The sequence below is a fragment of the Salminus brasiliensis genome, chromosome 14 (genome assembly GCF_030463535.1).
Source record: "Salminus brasiliensis chromosome 14, fSalBra1.hap2, whole genome shotgun sequence".
In the NCBI taxonomy this organism is placed as follows: domain Eukaryota; kingdom Metazoa; phylum Chordata; class Actinopteri; order Characiformes; family Bryconidae; genus Salminus; species Salminus brasiliensis.
The window spans coordinates 29,771,643-29,788,628 of NC_132891.1; the positions used below are offsets into that span (position 1 = coordinate 29,771,643).

The window sequence follows — 16,986 nt, forward strand, 5'->3', positions numbered from 1 at the left end:
TGCTGCCTTCCGTTGCATTGCTTGGCATCCTACAGAATTTAGAACGGTGCCAATATCACAAAACGTTTGGAAAGAGAGAGCCAAGAAAAATCTGGGGCAAATATTACTAAGGTTAATAATAATAAGATGACAAAGAAGAAGAAGAATATAATGCCAATATTAAAGCAGTATATTATATAAATAGAAACAATTGCAGAATGGTTGCTCAGCTTAATTTGTGGTCGTTTCTGTATGGTTGCTATGGTGTTGATAAGTGGTTACTATGATGTTGCTAGGTTGCAACCACCTTGCTAAGGTGTTGACAAGTGGGTGCTAGAGTGTTACTAAGGTGTTTCTTGGTGATGTTAAGGTAATTGCTATGGCAGATGGATGCTATTAAAGTTTCGATAGTATTCTAAGTGGTTTCTATGGTGTTGCCAAATGTTGTTGTGTACTTAATTTGTGGTAGTTCTTAGATGGTTGCTATGATGTTGATAGGTTTTTACTACAGGGTTGCTAAGTAGTTGCTAATGTGTTGTCAAGTGACTGTTATGGTGTTGCTAAGATGTTTCTTAGGGATTGCTAAATGATTGCTATGGTATACCAGGTGGTTGCTATTGAAGTTGGATAGTATTTTAAGTGGTTTCTATGATGTTACCTAATTTGTAGTAGTTGTTAGGTGGTTATTATGAGGATGCTAGGTAATTGCTAAAGTCCTATGGTGTTGCTAAGGTGTTTCTTGGTACCACATGAGGTTGGTTGGGTGTTACTAGTGAAAGACAAGGGTGCACAAACTCTTGCACCTCATTCATTCCTATTAGAGTTTGCATAGGAACCTTCATTAATTACATTAGTTACATAATGACATTTGCATTCTATATGATAGACCTGATTCTGACTTTTTTCTGTTTGTTTTGGTGTCAGTCAACAACTAAAACAGCTTAAAGCTGAGTAAATATGTTACCAATTAACAATTGTTTATTAAATATCTCTGATGGACTATTCTGCTTAACAGAATACCTGACAGCTAGAGTCCACAGACTCCAACCCAGAGTCTCCAGACAGTTAATAAATTCCCTTCCCTACTGCTCTGCTTGTCACCGTGCCAACCCTGTCTCCTCCTCCTCACCCTACCCCCACCATTCCTCTCCAAGGAGACAGTCAGGTGACTACAGCAGGAGCAGGTTTGACTGGGACACCGCTTTGTGTGGAAAGATCAGAAGCACACCCAGGCCGGGCCTGTGCATGGTGACATGTCCGCAGAGCAGACAGAGCTAACGCAGACCCCTCTGCTGAAGATCTGGGTGCCATGGGCTGAAGGCTCAACCAGCCAAAGGAGAGGCTGTAAGTGTGGAGCAGAGCTTTGTCTTCATCTACTTTACATTAAGCTTCCCGGGACTGAGGCTGTTTACTGTATTAGTTAACAGTAAGAAACTGAAAACTGCAGAATGAATGAATCTCTTCATTTTGAGGGTTAAACTCAGTTTAAACCCCTGAGTAAACTATAGTTTTTGATGTTTTGCTATACTCTGTACCTTCCATGACCTAATTACACAATTAATTACATAGTTAGTTACATACTGGATTACATTACTCACTGTTTACCCAGAAAATGTCCTTAGCCAGTGTAAATAGGCTAGAATCCAAAGACACCCAAGCTTAGATACTGGCAAATACGAAAGCCAGTATGAATACCCAGAAACTTTAGGTATATGACACTCAACAGCTATATGCAGTATATACACTCAAATTGATCAGGTGTGTTGAAAGCAGGGCTAAAATGTGCTAGACAGGGGGGTTCTCTAGATGCTTGCCTTCCAAGCATCTTGAGGTGGTGGGTCAAGATGTTGGGTCAAACTGAGTTGGACACGTAGCTTGAAGAGCTCTTAGTACTGATCATGAAATGACCATTGACATCAGGTACAGAAGGGATGTTCCATTTTTGGCGGTGTAGACCTGTATCTGGGTTTTAAATCTCATGTGGACAACTGTAAACAAGGCATACCACTGCATTCTGAATCAGTTGCAAGGGCTTGATAACACTGGAAGACCAGCAAGAAGGGAGTTGCAGTAGTCAAGTTTTGAAATGACAAGATACTTTTTGACCATTTTGGAGATACATGTTTTTCACTGGACTGCAACGATATAATTATTTGTGTATATAAATGTAAACATTTTTGTTACTATTTCATTGAATTTGTTTCCGGTCATTTGGAGTGTTTCTATTTGTCCATTCAGAATGAAATGTTGACAGTAGGGGCACGTTTTGCCAGATGTCAATGGCAAAAATGAAGATACAAAGTTTTGTGCTGTGATACTTGAACTCTTCTACTATGCTCTGCTAATATACTAATATGACAGTATAGTGTTGTCATTACCAGTTAGCTGTCATGACAGATATGATACTGTTTGATGTCATGGCCTTCTTAATTAGCATGTAATTAGCACATTAACAGTCATAACATCAGACATATGCATATGTCAAGAGACAGTTGCCGGGAATTGTAACAGTACATTTTCACACTACTGGGCATAATCTGTGACATAGTTATTGTTGTGTTCATACAAAAAATGTGCATCAACATTTTTTACTTTTTTATAGATCATTTTAATCTGGCAGTTGTTCTTTGCATTGTGTCAGAATTTCATGATGAATGGACCAATAGGAATGCTCAAAATGGCTTTTGACATTGACTTCCATTGGAAAGTTTTGTTGAGGTCTCTGTGTGACAGTGTAGGTCTGTCACAATAGCTATTTTTTGGATCATGAATTGTCACAGAAATAATTGATAATTATAAAATTATAATAAAAAATAATTATAAAGAAATATGTTATAATTATATATTGATTATAAATATAATGACAATATAACAGCACAATAATACAGTTACCACCATGAATTTTGGAATATATAAAAAAGTTACAATATTTTAAATAAATAAAACATAAATAAAATAAAACCACTGTTTGTAAATACAGGCTCATTTTTGTTGCTGGGGTCTCCTCGTTAATTTTGTTTGAAACCAAAATATCCCCACATCAGAGCTGTGGAACGTGACTTTGAAACCAAGTCCATGTGGACTTACTCTTCCAAACTTTCTGCCGGGAATTAAGCAGTCTTTGGGGAAAAAAACAGCTATTAGCTAACACGCCTTCACCTGTCGCTAGGGGTGATCACAGAACTCACAGAACTCTCTGTCCTTGCCTCTGACAGAGAGCAGATGAGACAGCAGAAGGTCAGCAAAAAATATGCCGATAAGTCGATGAAGGTAATTACTGTGACAGGCCTATGACAGTGATATTATAAAGCAAGGTTCAAGTAAAGTATTATTGCGTTCCATAACTGCATGCTTTTGTCTGTGATAATGGTTGACCAAAGACTGACCAAAAGCTGTTCTTTGAACTAGCATTATACAGTTAATATCAGTTTATATTAATATTGAATTACACCATGCGGGAGACAGTGCTAGCGATACCTGCAACTTCTATGAGTTAACAGATACCAAACTGAATAACTTAGGCCTCTATTCAGCCTTTCTTATAAAGTCCTAGACTTTAACTAGATGAGGTCATCTTCCCCCTGTAGCTGGACTGTGTCTTTGTGTAATCTCTATTCTATGGTCTGTCTTTTCTTTCTTTAACTGCCCTGCTAAGTGAAAGAGAATATTTAGTATGCTGTAGCTCACTGCTCTCCTGGCTCCTGTCATTGATTCCTTGGTTGCTATGATGTTTTTCTGTTCTACCCACAACACACACCTTGTCCAGCCTCCAGTCTGTATATTACATCAAAGAAGTTCTCCTGTGTGATCTGTGTGATAAGTGACTTGAGGTTTCCTAATGCATACAAATATAGGCTGAGCTTAGTAGGCAAGATTAACAGGTTGTGAAACTAATGGAAGCCAAAGTGCTGTGATGTGGGGAATCTGGCTGTCTCTCATGTTGGTGAAATCACTACACAGTGAGTCACAGTCTCTTAATCAGGGTGTGGATCAGGATCGTTAGATAGTATTCTGACTGCATGATCTACAGTTGTGGTCAGAAGTGTACAAACACTCACGATGGACATGAATGCCATGGCAATGTTGGGCTTTCAGTGACCTCTCTGAACTGTTGAAAAGTTGTAGAGCAACTTTATAGCACCCTTAATGTATTTTTGATAGGGTTGAGGTCAGGACATCTGCAAACTTTGGCCAAGCTTGAAGGTGTTGATTTTGAAGCAGCTTCTTTCTTGGATGGCAGCCTCTCAGGCCATGGTGATGTAGAACTTGCTTGACTGTAGACAGTGATACGGGTGTTCAATCAGCTTCCAGGTCATGGCAGGGCTGTGTCTTTGTGGTTCTTGGGTTGTTCCTGGCCATTTGAACAAATTTTCTCTCAGCTGAATGTATACGTTTGGGTCATCTTTTAGACCTTGACAAAGGGGCTCCACCTCCCAGTAGCTTGTCCTTAAACATAATTGTTTGAAGTGGTGATCTTGGAATTGACAGTTGTTTAGACAAGGCTCCATTAGCAATTCCTGACTTGTGTAAATCTATGATTATCCTTCTCAGATCTGCCCTGAGCTCCTTGAACTTTCCCATTGAGGTCAGTCATACAAGAGCTTTCAAACACCACCTTTTTATGTGGGCACAGAAAAGCTACCACCTGTAGCCAATCATTATCACTAACTGGAAGTTAAAAGGCCATATTCTTGATTTGTTTTCTAATAATGATATGATATGTTGTACACTGATTCTGCCACAGACAAAATCATTTGTTTTTTTAATTGCATGCATTAATTAAATGAATTAATAGTGCTGATTAAATTAAAGTAAGGGAAGTCTTAATAATATAGTGACATTTAGGTAGCAGATCAGTTACCTGGCATTTTACACTTAGGCGTTAAACAATTGCCTTTAACAAACTAAAAAAGACGATATGAACAAACTATGCTATGAAAATCAATGATGTAAGAGGGGTCACTATAGGTTGAGCGCCACATGATGCCTGTGTTATGCTACAGACCTGAGGGTCCAATTAGCTGTGATCCTGTGCAGTTGATCTGCTTGGAGGCAGGCCAGTGAGGCCAGTGAGTTCTGTATATTGGTTGCTGTCCAATGAAAAACATGTATCTCCAAATTGGTGACTCTACAGGAGAAGGCAAAAATGGTCTTAACTTTGAATAGAAGTCAATGTAAAATAAGTGCAATTTCAGAATAAAAAACAAGAGAGGAGTACCATGCAAATGCATAGCAACTCAACAAGATTTAAGCAGCTTTTACCAAGGTCTGAGAACCTAAATAGTTTGTTAGGGCTATGTCTTTTTCACAATCATGATTAGAAATGCCAAAGCTTTCTAAAGACTCTATACTCTAAAGACTGCTCAAACCTTGCCCCAGCAATCAGCAGCTATGGGTTCGTCTAAGCAGCTGCCTAGCACTGTGACAATTACTATAATTGATGGCCAAGCAAAAGCTGGTCGTGAGCTGCATTTTGCTGCAGGCAAAACAGCCGTTCACCCTCCTCTGGCTCAATTTGGTGCAATATGTTGAAAAATGCACAAAATTGAATGCGCTCTGCTATTGAATGGAAGTCAATGTAAAATAATAAGAGTTTAATCCAAGTAATTTAAAGCGTTTCTATTGGTCCATTCATCCAGAAATACTGACACAGTGTACAGAGGCAGCTTAAAAAAAATAAAAACTGACAAAAATCGAGAGACATGTTTTCACTGGACAGCAGCGACATAAACACTTAATTCACAATTACTACACATCTCTTTCTCCTTTCACTGGTAGGGATGGAACATCACTCTTCCTAAAGGTGTTCCCTCAGTTAATGTTGGTGGTTTTGATTAGGTGTTCAACTGGTTTGAGATCTGGTGCCTGTGACGGCCATGGCATATGATTAACATCGTTTTCACTTTAATCACCATTTACTGACCCCTCATGCCCTGTGGATGGCCTGAAAGAGATCACTGCCATTAGGATAAATTTAAGAGTGATGAGAGAAGAGAGTGCCATCTACCAATCCGGAGAGAGTATGGCCAATTGTGCTCTCTCAGACTCCTGCCGCTGATGGCAAAGTTGGCTTGGCATGGCTTGGGATTCGAACTCGCGACCCTCAGCTCATAGTGGCAGCGCATTAGACCATTGAGTCACTGTTTCTATAGCCACTTGAACACACATTGTGACTGAACCTCTTGCCATCTATTCCTCAAAATTGGTGCTAATGCTAATTACAATGAATTACAAGCATGTTATGTTTGTCCAACCGTGTATTCAGGTTTTCTCTGTAGTTTGTAACTCATAGTTTTAAATTTGTACTGAAATATGCTTGCACGTATAATGATGTCTAACAACTCTCAGTTATTGATTAGCTGTCAGAAACAGTTAAGGTTTGTTGTAATTCATGATGAAATTCACTGTTCTCCAGCATCGCGACCCCAGTTTACAAACTCTCCCACCATGATTGTAATGGTAGGCCTGCCTGCCCGAGGAAAGACCTACATCTCCAAGAAGCTCACACGTTACCTCAACTGGATCGGGGTCCAAACCCAAGGTGAGTACACCCTCTATAGAGAGGGATAACTGTAAAGCGAACTAGGGAGTGCATATATACCTCTATACATCAGAAGAAATAAGTTGGTAGCTGTTCATGTGATCTTCCTCTCCACAGTCTTTAACTTGGGCCAGTACCGAAGGGAAGCGGTCAAGAGTTACAAAAACTACGAATTCTTCCGTCCAGATAATGAAGAGGCCATGAAGATCCGCAGGTCCTGAGCAAGATACAGCGTGTTTTGGTAGCTCTGTGTTGGTGTCTGAGCTTTGTGGAAGAAATGTGACAGAGCTGACTCTATTGTGTGCAGGGCCTGCGCATCGAATGCCCTCAAAGACATCGCCAACTACTTTGCTAAGGAGCAGGGACAAGTAGCAGTGAGTAAGGCGGACTACCAGAACTCTATCTGCAACTTTTCAGGCACAGCACAGTCTGCACAGCCTGCCCCTCATTCCTAATTGTAGTCATCAAAGCCATTTACTAAAACTATAAGCTCCATTGTACGGTGGGCATCTCTGGTCAATATATCTGTTACTGAATAAAAAACAAGAGAGAAGCACCATGCAAAAGTTTAGCAACCAAGAGATTTGAGCTTACAGATATCTTTTACCAGGTCTGTGTATATAAATAGCTTGTTAGGGCTATGTCTTGTCTTCCACAATCATGAATTGAAATGACCAGGTGACGCAAATGTCAAAGTGTTCTAGATACTCTCGTCTCAGCTGTCTAGCACCCTGACAATTAATATACTCGATGGCCATTGTGAGCTGCATTTTGCCGCAGGGCCATTAACAGCCGTTCAATATGTTTAAAAATGCACAAAATTGAATAATACTCTATACTTTTTCTTGCAAAATGATTTTTAATAATTTCAATTATTTTTAATTAATACAAATGTCCCCAGACTTCAGTACTAATAGTTATAGTTCTAATCTGCAGCATTAAAGCATTAATAAGGTAATATCTGAAATTGATAATTTCTTGAAGGAAGTGCAGAACGAATGTGCAGTTTTAGGCTGTTGCTGCGTGCTCACTAGACGACACTGCTAAATTTTATAGCAGGTTGTTTTTTTAAGGGTGTTAGTTAGATGCTAAGTGGTTGCTATGGTGTTGCTAGGTGGTTTCTATGGTGTCCTAGGAAGTTGCAATGATGTTGCAAGGTGGTAGAATGCAGAATGGTTGTGCAGACCAAGGCTGTTGCTGCGTGGTAACTAGAGTGAAACTGCTCAATTTTTTTAGGTGGTGGCTATAGTGTAGCAGGGTGTTTGGGAGGTGTAAGGTAGTTGCTAGGTGGTTGCTGTGATGTTACTTAGTGGTTGCTATGATATTGCTAGGTGTTTGCTATGATATACCAAGTGCTTGCTGGGATGTTGCTAGGTGGCTGCTAGACTGTTGCTGTTGTATCCTAGTACAAGGTACACCACAAAAAAAATGACTAAATTGATTATAACAAAAAGTAGAAGAAAATAAATTAGATAAAAGTACAACTTTAACCATGATCACCACAACACAATTGCCAATCTGGAATATGATTTGCTGAGCTCAGCCTTTGATGGATTCATTTTGCAGGTATTTGATGCCACTAACACCACCAGGGAGAGGAGGGGGGTCATCATCAGCTTTGCCAAAGAGAAGGGCTACAAGGCAGGTGCAGGGCTTTGAATCATCCCATACGATGCCTTTACCTCAATCTTTCACTCAGAAAATACCTTAATGAATATTTCATTTTACTGATAAAAACAAGCTTAAACCCCTGCTCATTTCTCATTTTCACACAATTCTCCAGCAGTGACTCATGTGTTTTCAGGTGTTTTTCATCGAGTCCATTTGTGATGACCCAGACATAATTGAGGCAAATATAATGGTAAGGAAGCATTGATGAATAAGAATCATGGTTTGAAGTTGGACAAGTTTTCAGGCAGAAAGAAAGAAAAACACCTGTGCTTTGGTGGGCCATTGCAGGAAGTGAAACTGAGCAGCCCGGACTACGAGGACTGTGACAAAGAGGAGGCATTGGATGATTTTCTGAAGCGCATTGAATGCTACAAGACGACCTATGTTTGCCTGGACGAGGAAAAGGACAGGTATATTGACTGATCTATCATAACGCCCCTCATGTGACTTGCCTTGTCGGTTTTCCAGAATATTAAATTATGAATGACCCAAAATGACCAGAAATAAAATCTCTTATAAATCTATTTTTGCTTCCTTCATAAAATATATGTTTGTTTATATATGTTTTATCAATAGTATTAATGCATACTGGCACTGAAAAAAACATATCAAATACCAAAACACAGCGGTTATACCTAGCTTTTATACCCACCTTGGTATTAGACCTGGTGACCTCAGACTCATGTGTAGGTCCTTGAGAGCACCTGATTGTATTGGCGATGCTTTTCTATAGAGATTATACAAGCTGTGAAATATGAAACAAGAATGATTCAGACACTAGGAGGTCTGTTGACAATAGCAATTTTAGGAAAGCATTACTTGGTTTGTTGGAGTGTACCAGTGTCAATCATTACCAAAAAATGGCAAAGCTGGAGCAGTTCTTTTGGACTGCCAGTGTGTGAGTGCATCAGTTCTTTCTTCTCTCGTGTCCTGTTTTGTAGGCATCTCTCCTACATTAAAATCTTCAACGTGGGCTCCAGATATTTGGTAAACCGAGTCCAGGACCATATCCAGAGCCGTATAGTGTACTACCTCATGAACATCCACGTCACCCCACGCTCCATCTACCTCAGCAGGCATGGCGAGAGCGAGCTGAACCTGCTGGGCCGCATCGGAGGTGACTCAGGCCTCTCCTTGCAGGGCAAAAAGGTGAGATGGGGCTGGCTTGTGTTTGGGAACTCATGAGGCAATAGAGAAAAAAAAGCTTGTAGTGCTGGAACGGTCAATTTAAAGTGCATATTGTCGTTGAACTGAACTGATCATCTCTGGGCTGATCACAAGCGTTCCTGAAAAGAGCACAAGTGTCATTGACAACAGCACCATCTGCTGGCCTTATGTTGAACTGTGCAGTATCTAATTATAATAATAATGTTAACCTCAACTTTCAGAAAAAGGGAAAATTTGACCTCAGGGATTGTTTGTGCCAGACAGGCTGATTTGGTCATTCTAGAACTGCTGATCTCCTGAGATTTTCAGCCCATCCGCCTTTAGACCTTACTTAGACTGGTGCAATACAGAAAAAAAAGATCCAGTAAGCATCAGTTCTGTAGATGGAAACTCTTTTGTTGATTAGCCAACTGGTTAGAGCTGACAGAAAGGGTACTGTAAGTCATATAACCACTCTGTACAACTGTGGTGAACAAAAAAAAAGCATCTAAGAATGTAAGGTAAGGTAAGGATGGATACAACAGCAGAAGACCATGTCAGGTTTCCACTTCTGTGAGCCAAGAACAGAAAGCTGAGGATGCAGTGAGCACAGACTTATCAAAACTGGACAATAGACAACTGGAAAAACATAACTTGGTCTGATACATCTGCTGAGGCACACAGATGGTGGGGTCATGAACCCATGTACCCAACCTGTCTTGTGTCCGCAATCCAGGTGGTGTAAGGGTGCAGGAAAGGTTTTTTGACTAACATTGGGCCCATAAGTATCAGTCAATCATTGCTTGAACACCACATCTTATTTGAGTTGTGTGCATCCCAAAATAATAATAATAGTTATCACAAAAGTCTTAAACTATGCTTTATACATATATACTGTATATAATATATTATATACTCCTTTTATACTCCTTACAGACCTGCGTTAGACTCAACAACAGTATTGTGAACAATAATGCTCCATTGCATTTTCTTCTTTGTCTGTCAGTATGCTAGCGTCATGGCTGATTTCATCAGAAATCAGGCCATAAAGGACCTTAAAGTGTGGACCAGTCACATGAAAAGAACCATACAGACGGCTGAGGCTCTGGGTGTCGCTTATGAGCAGTGGAAGGCCCTGAATGAAATCGATGCTGTAAGTTACAACTTCTGTGTTTTTCTCTTATTATGTCTACAATAGGACAGTTATTAAATGCCTTATTGTGTGTGTTTAAGGGTGTGTGTGAGGAGATGACGTATGAGGAGATCCAGGAGAACTACCCAGAGGAGTTTGCCATGAGAGACCAAGACAAGTATCGCTACAGATATCCCAAGGGAGAGGTAAAAAAAATCATCTGCAATTTAGAAATTATGATGCCTCATTTGCCCAAGTTAAATATATGATTTTCTTACTCAAAGTTATAGAAGTAACATTACTGAGTCAGCTGAGGATAGGGTGACCATACACCCTCTTTTTGCGCCTGCATGGTTATCTTGCTAGAGATTGTTTAACAAGAGCAGCACATGGTGATTGACCACAGCCGAAAAACCCTTGATACAAGAAAAAAAATCCTGTGGTTTCATATCAGTGGAACCAAGCAGACCAAATTGCACACTATATGGACAAAAGCATTGGGACACCATACTTTCATATGAGTTTATAGATTGTTTTAGTAACTGTCTCTACTGTCCAGAAAAGGCTTTCTACTAGATTTTGGAGGTATTGCTGTGAAGATTTGATTGCATTTAGTGACAAGAGTGTTAGTGATGTCAAAATGTTGGATGATCAATTCCCCAACTCATCCCCAACTTCCCAACTCATCCCAAAAGTACTGGATGGAGCACCATCCATCATTCCAGAGAACACAGTTCCACTGCTCCACAGCTCAATCCTGGGGGGCTTTATACCCCTCTAGCCCACGCCTGGCATTACGCATGGTGCCAGTAGGTTCATGTCCTATTCTGTTTAAGATCATATTGGCATTTTAAACATGGAACAAAAAAAGAAATGTTATGTAAAAGGTGATAATTAACGCAAATCCTGTAGGTCTCTCTCCTTACAGAGCCTAGAGACACGTTAGCGGTTTTATTTAACACAGCATCGCTGCTGTTGAGCTCAGAGGGTGGATTACACTTTCTTTATGCTGAAATATGGATTAAATCTCATAACTAACTCTCATTCTCTAACACACACACACTCAGCTGCTCCTCTCTTATCTCGTAGCGTAATCTAGCCCAATAACTGATCATCTTTTTATCTTGATAAAACTGATCATCATTTTAACTTCTGATTATTCCAAATTAATCACAGAATATTGTTGTGATTAACGGCATTTAACGTTTTAATCAATTGATACCACTATTTTATATGTGTTGTTAACTCCCTAACAGCCCTATTATGAAAATTACACTGTTATTATCACCTTAACAACTGCTAAATGTTATAGTGCTAGTGACATAGTGCTATGACAGTACAGTGAAGCTGGCTAGCGTTGGCGTTAATACACTACCAACTCTAACTTTACTATTTTGAACAATACAAAAAAACCATTATCATTTAAACAACTACATAGAAACTCTAGCACTGTTTTGAACTATTAATGTTTAGCTCAAATTGGCAAATGACTTTAGCAGAAAATTCTTTTCTAGCCTATTAGTATCGATATTATTGCATTATTACACCCTTTAAAACCATTATTATTGAAAATATATACATATTTCAAAATGATCATCAGTTCAGCAGAGCGCAGCAAAAATGTATTTTCATTACAGTAAAAACTGGTTGGTAATTCTGTAATTTGGCAGCTTGTAATGACACATTTCCACCACAGAGGGCCCCATATCGCCATAGATTTAGCTACAGAATGTAGCTCTGCTCTAATGTTTTCATCTGTACTCTGCAGTCCTATGAAGACTTGGTGCACCGCCTGGAGCCTGTCATCATGGAGCTGGAGAGACAGGAGAATGTGCTGGTCATTTGTCACCAGGCAGTCATGCGTTGCCTGTTGGCCTACTTTCTGGACAAAACTGCAGGTTGGACACAGTCCCTGTCCCTGTTGTCTTTAAATCATTTACCAGCAATTAACTGTACAGAAGAACTGCTCATGTTAAATGAATAGCGAGTTAGAATTTGTGTTTTCCCTACAGATGAACTTCCATATCTTAAATGCCCTCTGCATACTGTCCTCAAACTGACACCAGTGGCCTACGGTACAGCAGACACTATTCTCTTATATTATTATAGTCTTTTTATGTTTCACTGATTTTCTTCTACTAGTATTCGGATAGATGACCAATGTTTTTCTTTTCATTTATAGGGTGCAAAGTTGAGTCTTTTTATTTAAACATTAAAGCAGTCAACACACACAGAGAAAGACCTGCGGTAAGTCAAGGAAGGAGCTGTGCACAGTGATGTTAATGGGTTATCATGGTACCCAGTTACAGTAAAAATTGCATTTAGCCATCGTTCATTTATTGATATATTTCATGCAAACCAAAGCAAAACATTGTTATTTCCACACATGAACATAACTAACCTGACTTTACCTGAATGTACTGATATCCAACTTTTAAAACCACGTTTATAGTCTTGGGTAAAATCATGTGGCAACTTCCGAACATCAGGCAAGACGCTGTGTTTCAGGTCCCAGGCTAAGATATGCAGCCTCAGACAATCGTTCTGGTAGAGAACTTCTTTTTCCATGGCCAAATGAAACATTAGTGTATACTTCAATCATAACGTCTACTGAAATGTGTGGTTAATATGGTCTTTTATCTGACAAAGCATTGACTATGCATCAGCTTTAGTGCTAGAGACCACCCTGCCCTGAACACCCTGCCTCCTTATACCTTGTCCCAACAATTAACAGTTATGTGCTCTTCTAATCAGCTGCCTGCCATTAATAATATAATAAAAAAAGACTTGGTTAAAGTCAAGCTAAGGTCTGAAAGACCAAGAAAGCTTTCAGAGAGAACTGCTTGTCGGATTGCTAGATGACTCTGATGTGGGGGTGCACTATTCTACTATGCAGGGACACCTGCATGAACATCAGGAGTTTTCAAAGGAACATTTAAACAAGGCCAATCGACACAGACCTAATTTAACTAAATAAGAGATTATCAGTTTCAGCAGCTAATCTGGATTATTTTTTCTCATTTGTCTAGAATGTGGATGTGACAAGAAGGCCGGAGGAAGCCCTTCGGACCGTCCCGGAACATTTCTAACATTAGCAGGAAAAATACGGACAGTAGCATCATGGGATGATATTTACATAATTTTGTAGCACAGATTTCTTTTTTTCTTTTTTTTTATTTGAAGCTAAATGGTTTACGTTGCTTATGTTAAGTCAAAGTATGATTACACAAAAACAAAATCAGGTTACCAATGTTTACAAAAAAGGGATTTTTAATTACCTTAGTATTCAGTATGCTAAAAATACTCATTTGTTATGGCTAGTGAGAGAGAGAGAGAGAGAGCGAGAGAGAGAGAGAGAAAATGAAAAAAAGAAATGTGCCTTGGCCAGTAATAGGTTGGAATCCTAAGACCCCTCTTGTGTGATTGCATGTCTTTGATGGTTTGACTTTTGTTAACCTGACGTTGGACTGTTGAAGAAATGCTGTTATAGAAGGGAATGCAGAATCAGCTCTTTTCAGTGCAATGAGTGTTTGGAGTTGTCATTATGCATAATCGTGGCAGCTCTCAGCACCCTGGACAGCTACCAAACAAAAACATGTTTGTCATAAACAAAATATAACAACACTGACAATAAAGTTAGAACAGAAATGAAACATAAAATAGGTGTGTTTTTCAGAGAAACTGCTGTAAATATGAATGATTCTTTAGCAGAACCTGCTGTAAATTTCACATGCAAATGTTTAGACACTTGGGGCCCTATTTTACAGCAGCCGACTTTCACGGATTCCGCCTGCATCGTTTAAATAGCAACTGTGCTTGTGGATATATCCATGCAGATGGGCATGGTGGTCTCGAAATGAGGTGTGATCAGGTACATTTCTGCCGTATTGCTGTGTTTGCTATGGAAAACACAGGCGCACCACTCAGTGAAAACAACCTAGGCCGACATCAACAGTCAGACGCTCATTGCCATCTTGGCAGTGAATTGTCAACAGGCGCGTGCCCAATGCATGCACACCCCTGCTTTTTACAAACACATGGACACCGTTGGCCCACAGTTGGCAGCTATGCAAACACAACATTACATCAACATTAAATAGAATACAAAATAAAAAAATTCTAGAGGCGAGGTGTGATTCCCAGACCATGCAGAATGCGCCATTGAAATAGCAATCCACCAAATTCAGACCGCACACAGCTATTAAAGAGAATGGCAAGTGACACGCTGATTGGTTTAATGTATATTATGCCCAAAACACACCTATTAATAATTAATAAACTCAGTACATGCCTTCTGCGCGTTTCAAGCTACGCAATGTGTCTTTTTCCTGTTGTTACAATAGCAAAGACACACTGACATGCCCAAAACCAAGCTGTACAATGCGTGATTGATGGCTCGCCTAAAGGTCACTAAAACAGTCCCTTGGTTTGTTACAGTGAATAGTTAGGTGAGTAGAAGATGAACTTATCTCCAAAAGGTATAAACGTTCTGCCTTTTTAAACTTCCCAACAATCAACAGTCGTCATGCTCTTCTAAGCAGCTGCCTACCATTAGTAATTAAATGAACAAGGATGGTCAAGCTAAGGTTTAAAAGACCAAGAAAGCTTCAGTGAAAACTGCTTATAGGATTGCTAAAGAAGCAAATCATGGCCAAATTTGACTGCAAGAAACTCTAATGTGGGTGTGCACTATTGTACTGTGCACCTGCATGAACATGACGTAAATGAAAGGAGCATCTAAACCAGACTGATGCATTTGATAGACTGTTAAAATAGCATGTTTTGGCCATGATGTGTGAAGGTATGTTTGGGGAGAAAGGAGGCAGAATGGTATGAAAAGAACACCCCCACCCTCCACTCCCCACCCTCTACTGGTAAGCATATGGGGTTTAATCAATCATGCTTTGGGCTCGTGTTGCAGCCAGTGGCACTGGGAACATTTCACTGGTAGAAGGAGGAACAGATGAAATAAAATGCCAGCAAATTCTGAAAGCAAATGTCACATGTATGTAAAAAAAGTCTTTAAAAAAGGATCTACAGCAGGATAATGATCCTAAACACACCTTAAAATCCACAACGGACTACCTCAAGAGGTGTAAGCCGAACATTTTCCAATGGCCTTTACAGTCCCCCAACCTTAACAACATCAAAAATCTTTGAATAGATCTCAAAAGCTTAAGAATTGTACAGGACTAAAAGTTTTTTGCAAGGAAGAATAAGTGAAACCTCGCCAAAAAAGAATCGAAAGACTCTGAAGCTGCTACATAAAGTGTGAAACGCTGTGAAAGGGGGTGTTACTAAGAACTGACCATGCAGGGTGCCTACATTTTGGCTTTATTGTTATTGTTAACTGTAAGAGATGGAAATATAATATGATCTTTCTTAAAATGTTTGTTTATAATGCGTCTATTATACCTTTTGGAAATCAGGTCGTTCTTTACTCACTTAGCTATTCACAGTAATTCACAGATATTTTAACCAGCAGTTCTCAAACTTTTGCATGCCACTATAAATGAGCAAATGCTGAAAAGGTCTGTTAACATCAATACCATCACTTAACTGTACATGTGAGAAATATTAACCATACATTTACTTTTAATGGTTTTCCAAATGGTGAGGACTTCATGGTATGTAGATGCAAAAGAAATCAAATTAATAATATAAGGATTTTTATTTTTCCTACAGTCAGTCTTTCTGTATGTGTTATTAAATGAAGGGAGGTTTCTACATGACTGTAGCTAATAAAAGAATTAACTAAATATCATGCCTGAGTGTTCATGTGGTGTGGATGGCATGGGTAAGTGCACTCTGGAAGGGCAGGACTTTGTGGGTTAACAATTCGTGGATTCTTTTGCACTTGAACCGATGGCAAGACTCTGCGAAATTTCCAGCAGCCCACACGGAGGCCAACAGCAACCCCCCTGACATTTATCCAGAGGTGCTGACAAGAGCCTGGTTATACACCATGGTTCAAATGTGCGCAATCACTGTAGAACCAATGATTTTTAACAAAGCCAAGTTGGTTTCAGATAAATACCTTAAACAGATGCAGTATGCTAGGCCTGTGCCTTTTCATAGCATAACTTGTAGAAAGTCAGAAGTCTGTAATGATGAAGAGTGCTCTTTGAAATGGTACATAAAACATGCAAATAACTTCCAGTGTACAGTTTGTAAAGTTTAAATCTATTATGTAATTGAGAATTGGTTAAGTAGGTTAAGTAGGGGAACACAACAACGCCATGGATGCACCTTCCATTCCTGCCCATGAACAGAAAACACCCCCCTAAAACCTCTGTTTCAGAAACCTGCTCTATACATTTGTCTTTATTTGTGTTTGGCCAGACCAGGCACTAAACTCCCATGTCTGAGAGATGGTGTTTTGTCAGATGATGTTTACATTTAAATGTAGCTTTCTGATTATGATTGCTTTCTGAAATTATAACCTAAAATATCTAGAATTTAGTTCATAACAGTTTGCTGCTGTGAGAATAGAGAAATGGAGTGTTGATGAGATTGG

General features: G+C 39.5%; 1 protein-coding gene across 3 annotated transcripts; it reads left to right on the forward strand.

Annotated features, from left to right (window-relative positions):
- Positions 1-1,195: 1,195 nt before the first annotated feature.
- On the forward strand, positions 1,196-16,179 carry pfkfb1 (6-phosphofructo-2-kinase/fructose-2,6-biphosphatase 1). Of its 3 annotated transcripts, XM_072696051.1 has the most exons (14): positions 1,196-1,323; positions 6,395-6,520; positions 6,638-6,734; positions 6,828-6,894; positions 8,087-8,161; positions 8,325-8,381; positions 8,480-8,601; positions 9,133-9,340; positions 10,344-10,490; positions 10,571-10,675; positions 12,238-12,367; positions 12,482-12,544; positions 12,652-12,716; positions 13,499-16,179. In XM_072696051.1, exons 1-14 carry the CDS (start codon positions 1,233-1,235, stop codon positions 13,556-13,558), a joined length of 1,413 nt encoding a protein of 470 aa, XP_072552152.1. In that variant the 5' UTR covers positions 1,196-1,232; the 3' UTR covers positions 13,559-16,179. The 3 variants fall into 3 exon arrangements, with proteins under 3 accessions (XP_072552152.1, XP_072552151.1, XP_072552150.1); XM_072696050.1 differs by lacking the exons at positions 1,196-1,323; positions 6,395-6,520 and having other exon boundaries at positions 6,716-6,734; positions 8,087-8,165; XM_072696049.1 differs by lacking the exons at positions 1,196-1,323; positions 6,395-6,520; positions 6,638-6,734 and having other exon boundaries at positions 6,748-6,894; positions 8,087-8,165.
- The last annotated feature ends 807 nt before the right edge of the window (positions 16,180-16,986 follow it).